This window comes from Hemibagrus wyckioides, linkage group LG01, assembly GCF_019097595.1.
Source record: "Hemibagrus wyckioides isolate EC202008001 linkage group LG01, SWU_Hwy_1.0, whole genome shotgun sequence".
NCBI lineage: Eukaryota > Metazoa > Chordata > Actinopteri > Siluriformes > Bagridae > Hemibagrus > Hemibagrus wyckioides.
This window is the reverse complement of record NC_080710.1, coordinates 9,435,727-9,451,087: the sequence shown is the minus strand read 5'-3', so window position 1 is coordinate 9,451,087 and position 15,361 is coordinate 9,435,727. Positions and strand designations below refer to the sequence as shown.

Here is a 15,361-nt window from a genome sequence, read left to right as displayed (position 1 = left end):
GAAATATTTCACTCTATGTGTGATGTGTGATATATAATATATGGGTTTCACTTTCTGAACTGAGTGACAAAAAATATTGACCTTTTTCATGATATTCTAATTCTTGAGATGTACCTGTACTTTTTTGTTGGGGGTGGTAGGAGTGTGAAATTAAAAATAAATGATTATACCTGTCTTTTTTGTCAATTCAGTTGTTTAATTTCTATAGGTTTTGTAACATTCTAAAAGCTCTTAATTCCACAGAAAGTATTACATACAACAATGCAACAATAATAAAACAATGCGTTGACATTTACTTTTGATACTTAAGTACTTTTAAAAACAAGTACTTCTGTACTTTTACTTAAGTAAAAATCTGTCTTTACAACTTTTACTTGTAATGGAGTAATGTTAGACCAGTAGTATTTGTACTTTCACTCAAGTAAGGAAGTTGTGTACTTCGTCCACCTCTGCTCTACTGAATGGCCCATATGGGCTAGGCTTTGCTTCTAATGTGCATTAATGAGTCTTGGGCACCCATGACCACTTTTTGGTAGGTACTAATCACTTACCAGGAACATCTCACTAGACCTGCTGATTTGGATGCTCTGATCTAGTTATCTGGACATCACAATTTGGTCCTTTGGTTAATTACATAGATCCTTGTCCATTGTTCCTCTTTTCAACACATCAACTTCAAGACTTAACAGGTGCCTTTGTAATGAGAGTCAGTTACTCAGTTTTTACTGTTACGACTGATCACTGTAGCTATCAAGCAAAGCTGCCCTTTACACATCATCCTGAGTGTTACTTACAGGCTGTAGCAGCAACTAGGCAGCAGTTGCACATATTTAACTCAAGCTGAGCTTTCATACTGAGCTGGCTAGCTTGCCAAGCATATTCTACTACCTCATGGTTAACCTGTACATTTACTCTACATTGGTTGGATTTCTGATATCTCAAATAACTTATTTGCACATTTTATCTTCAATAAAGGGTAAAGCTTCATGAAGAATCTAGATAAATTGGGCCAGGGATGCTTATCTGTCTCCATCGTGTCAGACATTGCCCAAAATATACACTTGGGTCAGAAAACTGCTTTAATTTGATTGGGTTCTCGAATTATTCCAAATTTGCACATCATTTAATTGGCTTACAGACTTTTGGGTTTAATTCATATTTTAGTGTGTAATGGTAATCAAAAACAAATGCTGAATATTATTTAAAACAAAAAAAAAATAAAAATAAAAATAAAAGTACTATTTATCTGTACTCAAAAAAGTACCATTACAATAAACAACGTATTCATGTACTGTAACAAGAGTACATGTACTGTATTTGGTTTCTTTTCACCACCTGGTATTACCTTACCACACTATTTGCACACTATTTCTTTGAATATGAATGTTTCCAGGTTAAACATGTATATAAGCTTCATAAAGCAGACTAATCCTTGGGATCCTGCTATCCTTGGGCTGTGAAGAAAGATTAGAAATATAACATCTGTAGCTCCTGCCAGTTACAAACAGAAATGTATAAGCTTTTCATACAGGACAAAAACTACAGTGAGTAATGTGATTTTAAAATGCGATCTTTATTATAATGTTGATAATGTGGTTCTACAATCAACAGACACAAAAGGGTGTTTAATAAAAATGAAAGAAAAACAAAGTGACAATATACACATATTCAACTGAACTGGATTCCGTTTGCTCTCATTCCGTATGACCACCAACAGATGTGTTCTGAGGCCCAGTATGTGTAGAATTATATATTGGTGCTATGGGTGTGTGTAGATTGGTATACACATATATATCCTGCTAGATTTTTCTCATTTCTCCTTTTTTCATTCAGTGGTCAATTGTTAGCTTTGGTTCAGAGAGATGAAACAGTATCTAATCCTTCTTAGCACCTTTCTCTGTATTGTACTCCTGGAAGAAGTCGTTGCAGGCAACGGTAAGCGCTCCGACTAGGATGACGAACTCTGTAAAGTCCACCTCACCATCATTGTTTGAGTCCAGGTCACCCATCACCTTCTCTACAGCATCCTTGTCCTGTGCATTCTGTTAGAATAAACATATGGTATGCTATTTTAAAGCAATGATATACATCTACAGTATGCAATAAAATGGATAGATATAGAGAATTATCATCTTACCCCAAGATAGTTTCCTAGCTCCTGGGTAAGCAAATCTTTCAACTCACTCTTGCTGAGTGTGTATTTGTCTCCCTCATTACCAGAGTACTTGTGGAAGGTCTGGATCATCAACTGCATGGCGTTCTCCAGGGTGGAGGCGTTCTCTGAATTCAGGGTTGACATTCTGCGCAAGAATGAAACAGAAATATAGCATTGGTTTATACTCTAGGAAGCTGACCGTGTCTCAGAGAAATCTTGAAACCTCGACTGTTGGGCTCTACTAATGATTAAAACAGGTCGAAAGATGGTTTGTGCCAGACGCTAAACAGTAGCAATGGGGCTGATGGTGCTGGAGGGGGACTTTAACTAGATAAGGGAAATATGACCCTGCTGATAAGAGTGAAATCCTAAACTGAGAAAACACACTCTGAACCTAGAGAGCAGGAGAGGAAACTACCCGGCTGAGTGTAAGATGAACTCAGTTTAAGCTTCACTGCACTGGGGTCAGATAAGAAGGCTCACACACACACATACACACACACATGCACACACGCACATGAATATACACACAGCCAGGAATTGAGATTGACCATTATTGCATCCAGACAAGTCTATTTAAATCATGTTAACATTACAATTGTTATTTAATAGTTAGTAATATTTAATTAAAATAGAATTGTACCAAATCTTCATAAACTCTATTCAATATTTAAAAAAAAAAAATCACATAGCAGAACAGGCAATGCTAATCACATGTGGTTCAGTATAATCCATTTACATGCAATCATTAAATATTCTGTATTTAACCAGAGAATCACTTAAATGTTTAACTTTATCTTATTGTATCTATAAAAATAAATAAAACAAGAAATATATGTTCACCATCCATTCATTCATCCATCCATTTACCTGAGTGAGAGAAAAGTGCTACCTTTACTTTCGTTGAAGAAAATGAGAAGCTAGCGGCTGTGTAAGGGAAGTAGAGGTGGACAGTGTCTTATATACTGCTCATGCCCTCCTCTCATCCACTTCTTCCCCTCCTCCTCTGTCTCCTTCTGTCCATCCTTTCAATACCTCAGCCCACCTGTCACTGTTCTCTCCTCCCTCTCTGTTTACACTCATTCATTCATCCCATGTTCTCAGTCTCTAAAGACCAAAAACACATCATTAAAACATAAGGCTCGGATCACAGGCTCGTCTTTATTTTCCATCACTACTACTGCTGTAAATAGATCGCTCCTTATATGGAAAGGGCACACGTCACTTCCATCGAGGACACTAAGGTGTAGTTATACATTCCAGCACATGTCACATTAAATTTTTAGAATGGTGATAGTGCAGCATGCTGATCTAAATGATTAAGTGCTGTAATCGATGTCTTAATCACAGACATCACTATTCAACCCAGGCCATAAAAACAGTAAAGAAAGTTTGGATTCATGTCTAATAATTCTGTGTAATTTGACATTTTATTCACGACATCTAACAAATAGAAAACTTCCAAATCTTTACAAAATGTGATCATTTTAGATCAATAATACTTAAATGAAAGGTGTTTACTTATTAAGAATATGTTGTACTGATAAATCTGATCAATTGTAGTTAGCATTTAATTGGAGGAATTGTATATGCTCCTCTATCACCACTATCAAATAGTCCTGTCCTTTGAAGGTACATTAGAGTCCCAGCAAGCTAAAAAAAAGAAAAAAAAACCACAACCCAAACACACACAAACTGCACAGATGAGGCAGGGTTTAATTAAAGAGTTGTTTATTATGATGACATGGTAGGAAGATATCAGGTTGCAAGAAAAGATTTGGATGGATAGCTTGTTGAAATACAATAAGTGTCTTTGTGTTTGCATGTGTGTGTGTGTACTAAAGTAAAGTCTCTATATGCTAATGAACAGATGAGCCATGTATAGCATCACTGGTTATACATTTATGCAGAGCAACAGTTGTCCTAATTCTTGCCAGTTGCTGTATAAATTGTTATATTTGATTATACAATTGATAACTTATGTCATTGTTTACTGCAATGTTCTGTGAATATCATACATGAGTGACTTGTCTCGATATAGCATAAACACAGCTCTGGCTCGCTCTTTTATATATAGAAATGTAAAACAAGATTTATCTAACACTTTGCAGAAGGTGAAGCTTTTAAACAATTTATAATGTATATCGTACAATCCCTATATTGTCAGTAAACTATTCCCAGATTTATAACAGGGTATGAAAGATATTCCATGTAGTCATTCTAGTATAATTTGTTCCCAAAGAAGCATAAGATCCATAATTTGGAAAAGTTTTATTTTTAATTTTGTCAGGATTAGTTTTTCATATTTAACAAAAAATGTCCTTTTTTCTGGATCCAAATTGCAGACAGTGAACTGAGCAGAGTAGAACAACTAGATGTTGTATACCTTTTTTATTTCCATGCAACATCTCAAAAACAATACAATATTTAAGGTCATGAGGCATCAGTGCTCAGTGCAGCTATGCTGCATTTCTCATAGGGCTGGGAGTGATGGCTGAAAAAAATGTGTAGTAGTAAATTAACACTGGATAATATTTAATCTCCACAGGACCATTTGTTAGTAATTAATGTCAATATTGGCATGTCAGTACTGACTTAGGCAACTGTGTAAAAAAAAAGCTTAAAAAAATAAATTGATGGTACACACAGTGGGTTTGCGTTGGCAGGATTATAGCAGTTTTGGAGTACAAAAATGGTGAAGTCGGCCAGCTGTTGAGCATCTTAGTTGGTGGTGGTCTGACCTTTAGCTTTACATTCGCTCAGTGAATTAGCCAAGTAGCCGATCAGGGTCATGTACTCCTGGAAGCTGACTTTCCCGTCCTGGTTCTCATCCAGGCCTCGCATCATATCCTTCACTGCCGATGAGCTATCTGTGTCCTTTGTCAGAGAAAAGAATTAATTAGTAACTTCTAAATGTCATGGCTCTCATTATAATTACAATCAGCAATAAAAACCCATTATGTCTGAAAAGACATCAAGAAGGATCAGAGGAATCATCCAGAGAACTGTTACGGCTAGGCAGAGTTTAAAGAGCAACATTAAATAATGATTTTGTCATAAATTTAAATGGACTGATTACAGTGAGATTGGCTGATACATTAAAGTCAGAAACAAAATCCCAATACATGTGCAATGACAGGACTTGGGTTTTCAGTCCTTAAGAAACAGAACTATATTTATAGCTTTAAGATTCTTTTGTAAAATATGGCCTGTGAAATATAAAAAATCAGCACTAGCATAGCTGAGAAGTGCTTATATTAGATACAGTTTTAGAATCTGATGTCTAGCTCATGTATCATTATGATGAGCATGGACTAGGAATATCAGACTCTCAGACAGTCTGTAGGGTGTAGGGTTTCAAACAACCAAAGTACAAACAACCAAATTACAAAGTGAACACTACACGCTATGTTGTTTGTCTCCCAGGAACTGAATTTCTAATCCTTAGTATGAACATGAGAGACCAACTTACAGACATGATGTTCCCCAGTTGGCGCTGGACCAGCTTTTGGAAATTGTCCTTGTTAAGACTCTCTTTCCCACGAGCTGAACTCAGGAACTGCCCAACCACAGTCTTGATAGCTGACTCCATGTCTAGTGCAATACAGAGAAATAACGTAGATTAAGGAAACATAATACAGAAAAGACCAATGACCAAACAGTTGGAAGCATGAGTTTTGGGACTTTTAGATAAATACACTATATTGCCAAATGTTTTGGGACACCCCTACAAATCATTAAATTCAGGTGCTGTTATTTAGGGGTTGGGCTCGGGCCCTTAGTTCCAGTGAAGACATTTTGGACAATTTCATGCTCCCAACTTTGTGGAAACAGTTTGGGGATGACCCCTTCCTGTTCCAGCATGACTGCACACCAGTGTACAAAGCAAGGTCCATAAAAACATGGATGAGTGAGTTTGGTGTGGAGGAACTTGACTGGTCTGCACAGAGTCCTCTCCTCAACCCAACAGAACACCTTTGGGATGAATTAGAGCAGAGACTGTGAGCCAGGCCTTCTTGCCCGTACATCAGTGCCTGACCTCACAAATGTGCTTCTAGAGGAATGGTCAAAAATTCCCAGAAACACACTCCTAAACCGTGTGGAAAGCCTTCCCAGAAGAGTTGAAGCTGTAAAGCTGCAAAGGGCGGGCCAAATCCATATTACATTCATGTGCATGAAAAGGCAGACGTCCCATAACTTTTGGTAATATAATGTATGAGGTGCATGTAAAACTTTTTAGTTTCATTTAGGTCAGATGTTTTAGTTGTTGTAACATTTTCCTTTATTTTGCAGTTTTGATCCTGGTTTTAAGAGAAATGGTGTGTTTGAGGTAATAAATTAGTTTGTAATAAATATACTGAGTTTGTACTATAAGATCTAATCTCAACACCAAGAAACGGAATGCCTGACTAGATAATAACAGTTTTAATAAAATTGGTCTACAGTAAACCACATTTAACATTACAAAAGCCTTCAGAGAAAGAAAACCTTCATATTTTAAAGAAGCAGTACAGCAGTTGTTATGAGACCTGTCACAATTAGAGTGCTCACTGACTAGATGTCAGCTTGATAGTATTCTCATAGCTGACTGAAGTGTTGGGGAAAAGGCACAATAACTGCATAAAGATAGCAAGGAATAATGCATATTAAAGAAATCAAGTAAAGAGTAAAAGTAAAGAATAAAAGCTAGACAGTAAAGTAAAGTTCTGAGTTGCTAGTAGTATAGAAGGTTGGGTAAAATCTGTGCTATCAAGTCATGGTATAATATGATGGCTCTTATATTTTAGTAGTAAAATATTTACGTACCAATTTTTAGAATACATTAATACTGTACTTTAACAATTTCTTGTTGATAATGCAAAAAGCTACACATAGACAAACCAAATAAAATGGAATTTTATTCAAATTATTAACACTGCTTCATCATTTATTATAAAAAGTAAGAAATGCGTTTTATTTTATAAAATGTTATAAATAAAAAGAAATATTATGTTTAGCATTATTTGTGAGCTAACAGCTGAGAGCAAGCTAAGCTTGTTCCATTGTTTAAGCAGGAAAGACCATCTCATTGGTTGCGCTCTTTATCTTGGACGGAAGCTCCTCAGTCAGACACATCCATGTTTTTTGTTAAAGATAGCGACTAACAAACCTGGGCAAGACAATGGTTTAATGATTGTCGTTTTCCATAGCAGAGCTGGACAACCTGCTGAGACAGGATGGCTCATGACTGGTCATCTACTGTATGTCTTTCCATTTCTACAACTGATCAAGGCTATTGCCAGAAAATTCAGTTATTATGCCAGAGAAACCTGTTTGTGGCCCCAAGAAGGCAGCAAGGATTTGGGCTCCACAATATTGCTCTTTTAGATTCCCATCCACAGATGGCTGCAGCATCCATGCATGGCTACAGCATGTCAGAATCGAGATATCCTGGATTATAAGGTTGTGCTGTTGTGCTACTTGGGAAACCCCTCCACTGATACTTTTCCTAGTAGCTAGCACACCTTGGTAGCTTCTTCCACTAGTTGCTTTTTCTATCCCGTAAAAATGGAAATATTTGGAATTTGCAGCTAGCTCACATGTGCCTACACCTACTTCACTATTCAGAAGAAATTTTGGCAATCCAACTGTTTGTGTTACTGAGAAAAGGGATGCAAGGGGTTCCCCTGCCTAAATAGAGGCCTATCTACTAAGAGGTGGACCTCATCTTTTTAGCCTGTAGGAGGACTGATAGTGTTTTCAATTAAAGTGTGACCTACAGAAAAAAGCAATCCAGTGTTGTTTATTGTGATACTCTACCTCTATCATGAAAGGCCATGCTACAAGAAGTTTCTCCTCCTCAAGGGGATTACTTAGAGGCCTTTCAACCTGGGAAGTCTCCTCTGCTGATACCTGGGGGTCAACTTACACTTTCTCCAGGTTCTACAGAGTTAACATTGACCCTCTCAGTGGCATGAGTGTTATGGTCAGTTATTTAGGTGATTAGGATGGATAGCAGGTGTGTTTTGTAATGGGGGATAAATGGATGTCCAAGGTTCCTTGCCATTCAGAACCAGCATTAACCAGAGAGAAGGTTTGCAGGGAAGGCTGTATGGTATTTATGGCAAATTTTGCATAACACTACACCATTTTATGCCTTTTTGTGCCCTCAGGTGATATCAGTTCTGGGGTGTGTTCACAGAACCACAGTGGTATACGTAACTAGCTTTGGGGTTTAGGGGCTGCAGGGAGGCTAGTATGTGAAAAATGAGAGACCGGAGGAGTTCAGTGATGCTAGAATAGTTAAGAAGCCTGATGGAGGTTGGAGAAACGCTCAGTGAGTCCATCCTGAGATACAATAGAACTTGTGATCTTGGACAGACACTCTATCCTCTTGGGCCACCGGCATGGTATGAGCTCGTATTACTTGAGGGATTGCCTGTTGCCTGTCTGTTACTGTCTCTCTCACACACACTCACACACACATATGCAGGCACGTACACACACACACTTTGCCTACTTTGGCACTCCTCCCTGGAAGAGCAAACCACGCTCACTTCTTACCTATAATACACACACACAGACAAGAGACACAGAGATTACTTCATATCTTTATAGCATCCATTAAAAATTTTAGATTTTATTTAGGTTTCCTTTGCATTTCATTCACCTTTCAAAGGCATTGTGAGCTAAATAGAAGACCAAGGAGATGCACAAAATTTAATTATGGTCACACACACACACACGTCAAACAACTATGTATAAACACGAAATCACACTGAATATGATTGACTCAATTCCTAGAAAGTCATAAACTTCCAGTTCCACCCAGCAATTTTTTTTTTTTCTGTGTGTATGCACAGGTTACTCCAAAAATGTTGGAACAGAAAAGCCAGTACTTCTTGATTTTGCTATACACTGAAGACATTTGGGTTTGAGATCAGCTTTCATTTCCTGATAATTCTAGATGCGTACAACACCTGCACCTTAGAACATGGCAACTTTTCTGGAAATTTAAAAAGCAAAGCAAAAATATAGAAACAGATAGTCTTAAAGTAACTTAAAGTAAATATCACTTAATATTTGGTTGCATATCTTTTGGTTTGATGTTCGTGAATTCCAGTCTGGCCTTCTGAATCTTGAGAACTAGTCTGTATCTTGTGGTATGTTCTCTATATTACTGCTCTTAAAGATTTCTTTAACTTGATGACACTGATTGTTCACAGCTCTCACAAAGTTTGTTATCAACTTTTGTTGTTTTTCTCGCCTGATCATTGGTTTCTTTCTTTTTCAAGACATTCCACGTTGTTGTACTGCTCATTCCCAATGCTTTTGCAGTGGCTCAGATGGATTTTTCCCTCTTTTCCCAACTTCAGAATGCTTTGCTCTCCTCCCATAGACAGCTCTCTGGTTTTCATCTGGGTTTAACCTTTTTAACAACAAATGCTGTTTTCACCAAGCATAGACATTCAGAGCTATTAACTGTTTAAACAGCCAAACGGGGCACACCAGGGTAATAAATCAAACTTGTCAATATTTTCAATCACTTGAAAAATGAATGGTTTCTATCAAAAGTTGCCATTTTCTAACCACATTTAAATGAAGATATCAGGAAATGAAAGCTAAAATCGTCTCATATTTCTCTTTTGATCTTGAACCCTATAGCATACACAAAAGACTTGGCATTGCCTTTCCAATACTTTCAGAGGGCACTGTACCTATCAATACACACAAAGCACATGCACACGCAGGTAGAGTTGAATAACACTTGTGTGTGACACAGGGCAGGGAGTAATCTTATAGTAACTTAGGTAAAATTCCACCTAACAGACGTCCCACGTGAAGACAAACACCAAGCGATTAACATGAACACGACATAGCAGCGCCTGCCAATTACTGCTGCACCTCTATTAACCTAATTAGAGTCAGCGAACACACAGACAGAGGGTAAAAAAAAAAAAGAGAGAAGGCAACCAGAGACACTAGATTCATCTTAGGCACTGATCGTATCAGCAAGCCTGGAGGGCATTATTTAAAGATGCCCAGAGAAAAAAAAAAAAACTTGAACAATGTGTTTACTGTGGATCTGAGGTGGTGTCATAGTTCTAAGCTGTCTGATGTGAATGGTGTCATGCAAGCAAAGTGACACTTACAAATGGTATACTTATAAATAATGACTGAGGATACCAAAGCAGGCATGAGGCCAGACAAAGCCATTTTGCTTAATCAGGATGATTGATCACTTCTATATGTGTTTAGCATTTTGCAGGCGATGCACATTACTTATCATGTAATGAAAGCATTAAGCTTTTAAATCCGGGCCAAATTTGGCAGGTAGCTTACAGTATGACAAAAAGAATACAACAAGATGGATAATGGAACCTTGTGTAGCATAGTGTAACTTAATCACCCTATCTTAGTATGTGTAACCCTTTAAGCCCCATTGTATTATTTGGTAATCTATCTACAAGCACATTATTTAGTAATTATTATAAATTATTCAGAAATTAGTAGGAAACATTTTGAAACTGAGGAATTTAAATCTGGACCAGGCAATAATGGACTTATTTTAATTTCTCTATTTAACACATGAAACTTGACACTCATCCCTTTTTTACGTTTTATAATATATCTAAAATATAAATACAATAAATAACCTGTATATCACCGGTTATTTTGACCCTAGATGAACAATGTGACATAAAATTGTTTTCTTTTCTAACTTTTTTTTTTTGGTCACGTGACTCCCTCCATATAAATGCCATATTGTTGTATTAATGAACAGAATTTTTAGAGAAACTTCTTTAATAGATCTTGACTGATCCTAAGTTGTATATTTAACTTCTGTAAATGTCTTAAAAATATGACTGGAACATTAGGAAGCAGTCTAAGGTGACTTGACTCCGCCTAGAGGTCCAACTCATTTTCTCTGCTTTGACTCCCTCTGTCTCTGTTAAACTGCTTCTCCTTTCTTCTCCACAAGGTGTCCATAACTCTCAGTACCAGACACCATTTTAGTTTTGTGAAAAATTACGTTTTAAGTGTTAAAGATATTAGCACACTTCAGTGTAGAGGTCAATGTGACCATTTAATTCAAAACATTACACTGTGCATATACACTTTAGGGCAAAAGGATAGGATGAAATGAAGAAAACTAAGAAATTTAGTTTCTACCAGAGAAACATTTAGAGTTAATCAAATAGCATAAGTTCAAATATTATTTAAGATATTAAAATATTTAAACTTCCAAATATCAATTAAAAAGTTTGCATCTTACATTCTGAAGGTGATTCCAATATTTTCCAATATTTTCTATTAACGTGTATGCCCACGCTTTCCCTTTATAACTGTCTCCAACTTCTTTTCTCTGTTCTAATCCTGGTATAATTGCTTGGTCACTTTTTTTTTGTTTGTTTGTTTTTGACATTTGACATACTATAATTTTGTAAAATGCCATATAGTTGGGATTTTTTTTTTTTTTTTTTGGTTGGTTGGTAGGTTGGTGTTTTTTTGGAAACATGGAAACAAGCCGTGTTACTGGAAACTAGTTTTATAGTGTTGCAGAAGATAGAAAAAAAATTCTGTGCATAAACAATAAAGTATATTTTTGTTTTCTTCTATATCTGTCTATTTTTTTCTAGCTCTATCACATATGCACTGAACAGGCAGAAATGAAAGCTGTATGCAAGGTGTAGTGCTTTCTGCTTGAAGGAGGTTATTCTGTATAACCAGAAAAGAAAAACAGAGAAAAAGAAGACAACATTGCTACACATCATGAACAACATCTACAGGATTGCACCACCTCAGAATTGTGTAGCCAGATCGTTTACAGTTACTATTTAACAAAACACCTTTGTCATAATAAAATCTGGCAACATATTACATTTAGCTAGACTTAACTGTTTGCTGATTTTGAGCACGCCTCGCTTAAAAATCCCTGTCCATTTTATTAAATTTTGTAAAACAGCACCTCATAATATATTTTGTTAGTCCTTGCTCTCACTGTTGCAATCCATTGTTGCATTATTCACAAACAGTATAAATGTTGCACTTTTTGAATGAATGTCATTGTTGAGGAATCAGCAGGACCTGTTCCCCCAGCTCTATGCCTCATGGGTTTGGCTGATTTGCAGTGCAGCTTAGTTTAGCCTGAACAAACACCTGCGGGCTTGACTGGGCTGGGTTTAATACGACTGAAACAGGTTTGCTCTCTCTTCTCCTCTCGTCAGAAAGCCATCTCTGGCATGCTGAATACTTTCCCAGGGTGCACCAAACTGCCTGAACAAGTCAGACAAAGTGATTTATTTGTCAGAGACCAATTACAAGCTCTGTTTTTTGTTTTATTTTTCTTTCAAATCTTTAGGTACTTTTTCATACATCTATAATTATAGATATTTTACTTAGAGGGGTGGAAACTAAGAGTTCTTGAATATCACTATTGCACTTATTTTTTAACTTAAGGCTTTTAAAGGATATTTACCAAAACCTATGACTCAATGCTTTTGTGAGTTAATACTCTAGAATGCCTGAAATTCATGTGAAAATGATTCAAATTAGTGAAATACACAATCATACACAGACCTTTGTGAGTACATGATTACATATAATTAAATGGTGCTATATATTATGGACAGATGGGTGGCAAACTTTGGTGGTGGTCAATGGAAAATATCTTAGTAAGGTGATGGGCCACTAAGAGTAGCAAAGAGGAGTTTCAATGCTCCTTGGCACCAATTCGACAAGTTTCTAAAAACTGTACTGGAGAGATGAATGCGGTTCTTCCAAAAAATACTGAGATCTGTCCATGGCATATGATTTATATCATTTTAATACTCATGAAAGCATTCATTGAGCCTTAAATGCTCTGGATAGGGACATGGGTCACTCCCACATTATTTTTAACCAAATCTTTACCCCATCTTTTATACTATTATGCAGTTACTCTAATTAATTTCGATGTCTTCTGCATGTAATGTCATGCTAAAATTTGTGTTTTATTATTTATAGGCTATCCATATAATATTCCTATTTCCTTGTGCTTTAGTTTTATTTATATCTATCTTACCTATGACACACAGGATACCATTAAGATTTTAAATTGAAAAAGACAAAAAATATAAATGATATAGTTTTAGAAAAGGAATGCTAAACCCAGAACCTCTCAGGTTTCCTCAGCTTTACTTCTGAGTGAACGGTTTTTATGAAGGACATGCTTCTCTACTAAAGAGTGTTACAAGTAGACCACTTTTAAGAAGCTATGCACTTTAGGATTAGAAATGATTCATGATCAGACGCAAAACAACAGTCCATACATATATATAAGATTTTAATGGTGAAAAAACAGTTATATGTCTTCAAATCACATTTGTCTCTATAACTCTATGGAGTGGATCCTTATCCCGCCCGTTTTCTTCTTCGCATAATCACGTCTAAAGTTGTCTGTTTGGCAAATATTCTTTACATCTGTTATAACTTTGCCACATGTCACAGACTGTCCTCTTTAGATCAGCTCTGAGACTGAAACAGTCTAAAATAAATAAATAAATAAATAAAAACTACAAAACTAAACAGCACACACCCTTAACTTGGATCATTATAACCACTTTAAGGGTTCTCCAAAGAGACTTAAAGTGTATTTCTTCTCTCTCTCTCTCTCTCTTTTTTTGTACATAAATTGTACGAGTTTGTACGTTTTCATGGGGATGGATAACTCTTTTTTTTTTTTTTATGCAACTGTGAGTCATGTCTGCCTGGCTTCATGGGCTGAAGCATACAATTTGCATGAATCAGATCGGATAAACAGTTCTGAAAGTTAAATTTATGGGTTCGACTCTATTTCTTACAAACTTTTACTGTACCCAATCCAAAGCAATGGGTATCGAGTTCAGTTTACGCTATAATCCTTTACTCCTGATCCGGCTAGTGAAGTCCTGGGGGTGTTAAGAGTTTAACTTTACAGGGTGGGAGAGATGTGTAGGAATGAAGAGCAGATGTCTAAACGGTGCTGTGAGTGTGTTAAGTAGCTGTACTGTGATCGAGATCTCTTCAACACACCTCTGCTATGAAAATGAAGAAGGAATGAAATGGAATGGCTATGGGTGGGATTAAAAAAATAATAATTAAAAAAAGCAAATTTGAGTTAACATATCCTGTACACCAGGCATATAATATTTATACTTCCCTATGGTAGATTTTACTATTATTTTTTCTCTCTCTCTTCAGGTTTAGTCTCTAATCCTAATCCAGATAATGAGCACTTTCAGCTCAAGAGTGTGTTAGGACATAAGATCTGGAGGTGCGGGAGTTAAACTGTACATGGATTAAGAGCTGTGTGAATCTCTCCTAAGACGCAGAAGTGACACCGAAGTCCCTTGAACACACATCGCCATTGAGAATGAAGGGGAAAGCGAGTTTGCTGTCACACACGGATGGTCAGGAGAAACGGCGCTGAATTAGTAAAGAGCTGCGGTTTTCTGTTTCTCCTCCACTCCGAAGAGTCGCGGCTCTCGTTTCTGAGCTGAGGAACCGGACACCTGAAGACACGACACTCGGACATGTACTATTAATGTTTAAAAAGAAAGCTATGAAACCTCTTATCATGAAGGGTACCATGTTTATAACACGTTCACTGTAAAAAAAAAGAAAAAAAGAAAAAAAAGAAAAAAGAAAATTTTCCTCTTCTGTTAAAGCCGCGCGCATGCGTGTTCCGCAGCAGCCTGACAAAATTCCACAAAAACGGAAACGAATAAAGTAGTAGCATATAAATAAATCAGTAGAAATATTCAGTACTTACTGTCGATTCTGTAAGCTGAAGGTTGCTAGTGCTGTGCTTTATCTGCTTAGGAGTATGCACAACGCCCTAAAGTGTCTCTTTCGTGAATCCCAAAGTCTTTCCAAGTGTTTTTTTCATTAAATAACTGGGCGTGTGCGCATTCAGAGCAGGGGTGGAGGAGAAGAAAGGAATGGGTGTTTACATCCATGTGTGCATCTGAAGTGTTACACTGCACCAAACAACTCTTAAAGAATAACTAAGCTAGCAAAATGTAAACCTGTGATGTAGTAAAAAACAAAACAAAAAACAGAATATAATAATCCTCCCTTTTTCCCCCTCTCATAAGCCACATGTACAATGCTCTAAGATGCACATTCCATTGCACGTGTGTGGCAAGTGGAAACATGTGAAGTCAAGTTTATAGCAAAAGTTTCATTTGTCACTAAGGTGAGACT

At 36.7% G+C, this 15,361-nt stretch overlaps 2 protein-coding genes across 5 annotated transcripts; both read right to left on the bottom strand.

Moving 5' to 3' along the window:
• Positions 1-1,554: 1,554 nt before the first annotated feature.
• s100t (S100 calcium binding protein T) lies at positions 1,555-3,914 on the bottom strand. Of its 3 annotated transcripts, none has more exons than XM_058388443.1 (3): positions 3,026-3,914; positions 2,138-2,300; positions 1,555-2,042 (listed from the first exon to the last, which is right to left on the bottom strand). In XM_058388443.1, exons 2-3 carry the CDS (start codon positions 2,297-2,299, stop codon positions 1,875-1,877), a joined length of 330 nt encoding a protein of 109 aa, XP_058244426.1. In that variant the 5' UTR covers position 2,300; positions 3,026-3,914; the 3' UTR covers positions 1,555-1,874. The 3 variants fall into 3 exon arrangements, with proteins under 3 accessions (XP_058244426.1, XP_058244445.1, XP_058244435.1); XM_058388462.1 differs by having other exon boundaries at positions 3,048-3,914; XM_058388452.1 differs by lacking the exon at positions 3,026-3,914 and having other exon boundaries at positions 2,138-2,922.
• Positions 3,915-4,531: 617 nt separating this feature from the next.
• Positions 4,532-15,087, bottom strand: si:ch211-105c13.3 (uncharacterized protein LOC325758 homolog). Of its 2 annotated transcripts, none has more exons than XM_058388478.1 (3): positions 14,928-15,087; positions 5,628-5,749; positions 4,532-5,032 (listed from the first exon to the last, which is right to left on the bottom strand). In XM_058388478.1, exons 2-3 carry the CDS (start codon positions 5,745-5,747, stop codon positions 4,877-4,879), a joined length of 276 nt encoding a protein of 91 aa, XP_058244461.1. In that variant the 5' UTR covers positions 5,748-5,749; positions 14,928-15,087; the 3' UTR covers positions 4,532-4,876. The 2 variants fall into 2 exon arrangements, with proteins under 2 accessions (XP_058244461.1, XP_058244469.1); XM_058388486.1 differs by lacking the exon at positions 14,928-15,087 and adding an exon at positions 8,655-8,680.
• Between the last annotated feature and the right edge of the window lie 274 nt (positions 15,088-15,361).

Excerpts from the sequence above, each read along its gene's own strand:
- si:ch211-105c13.3 (XM_058388478.1), bottom strand. The coding sequence starts at position 5,747 with ATGGAGTCAGCTATCAAGACTGTGGTTGGGCAGTTCCTGAGTTCAGCT. Across the intron at positions 5,033-5,627 it reads AACTGGGGAACATCATGTCT|GACACAGATAGCTCATCGGC; the intron begins GTAAGTTGGTCT and ends TCTCTGACAAAG.
- s100t (XM_058388443.1), bottom strand. The coding sequence starts at position 2,299 with ATGTCAACCCTGAATTCAGAGAACGCCTCCACCCTGGAGAACGCCATG. Across the intron at positions 2,043-2,137 it reads AGCTAGGAAACTATCTTGGG|AATGCACAGGACAAGGATGC; the intron begins GTAAGATGATAA and ends TTATTCTAACAG.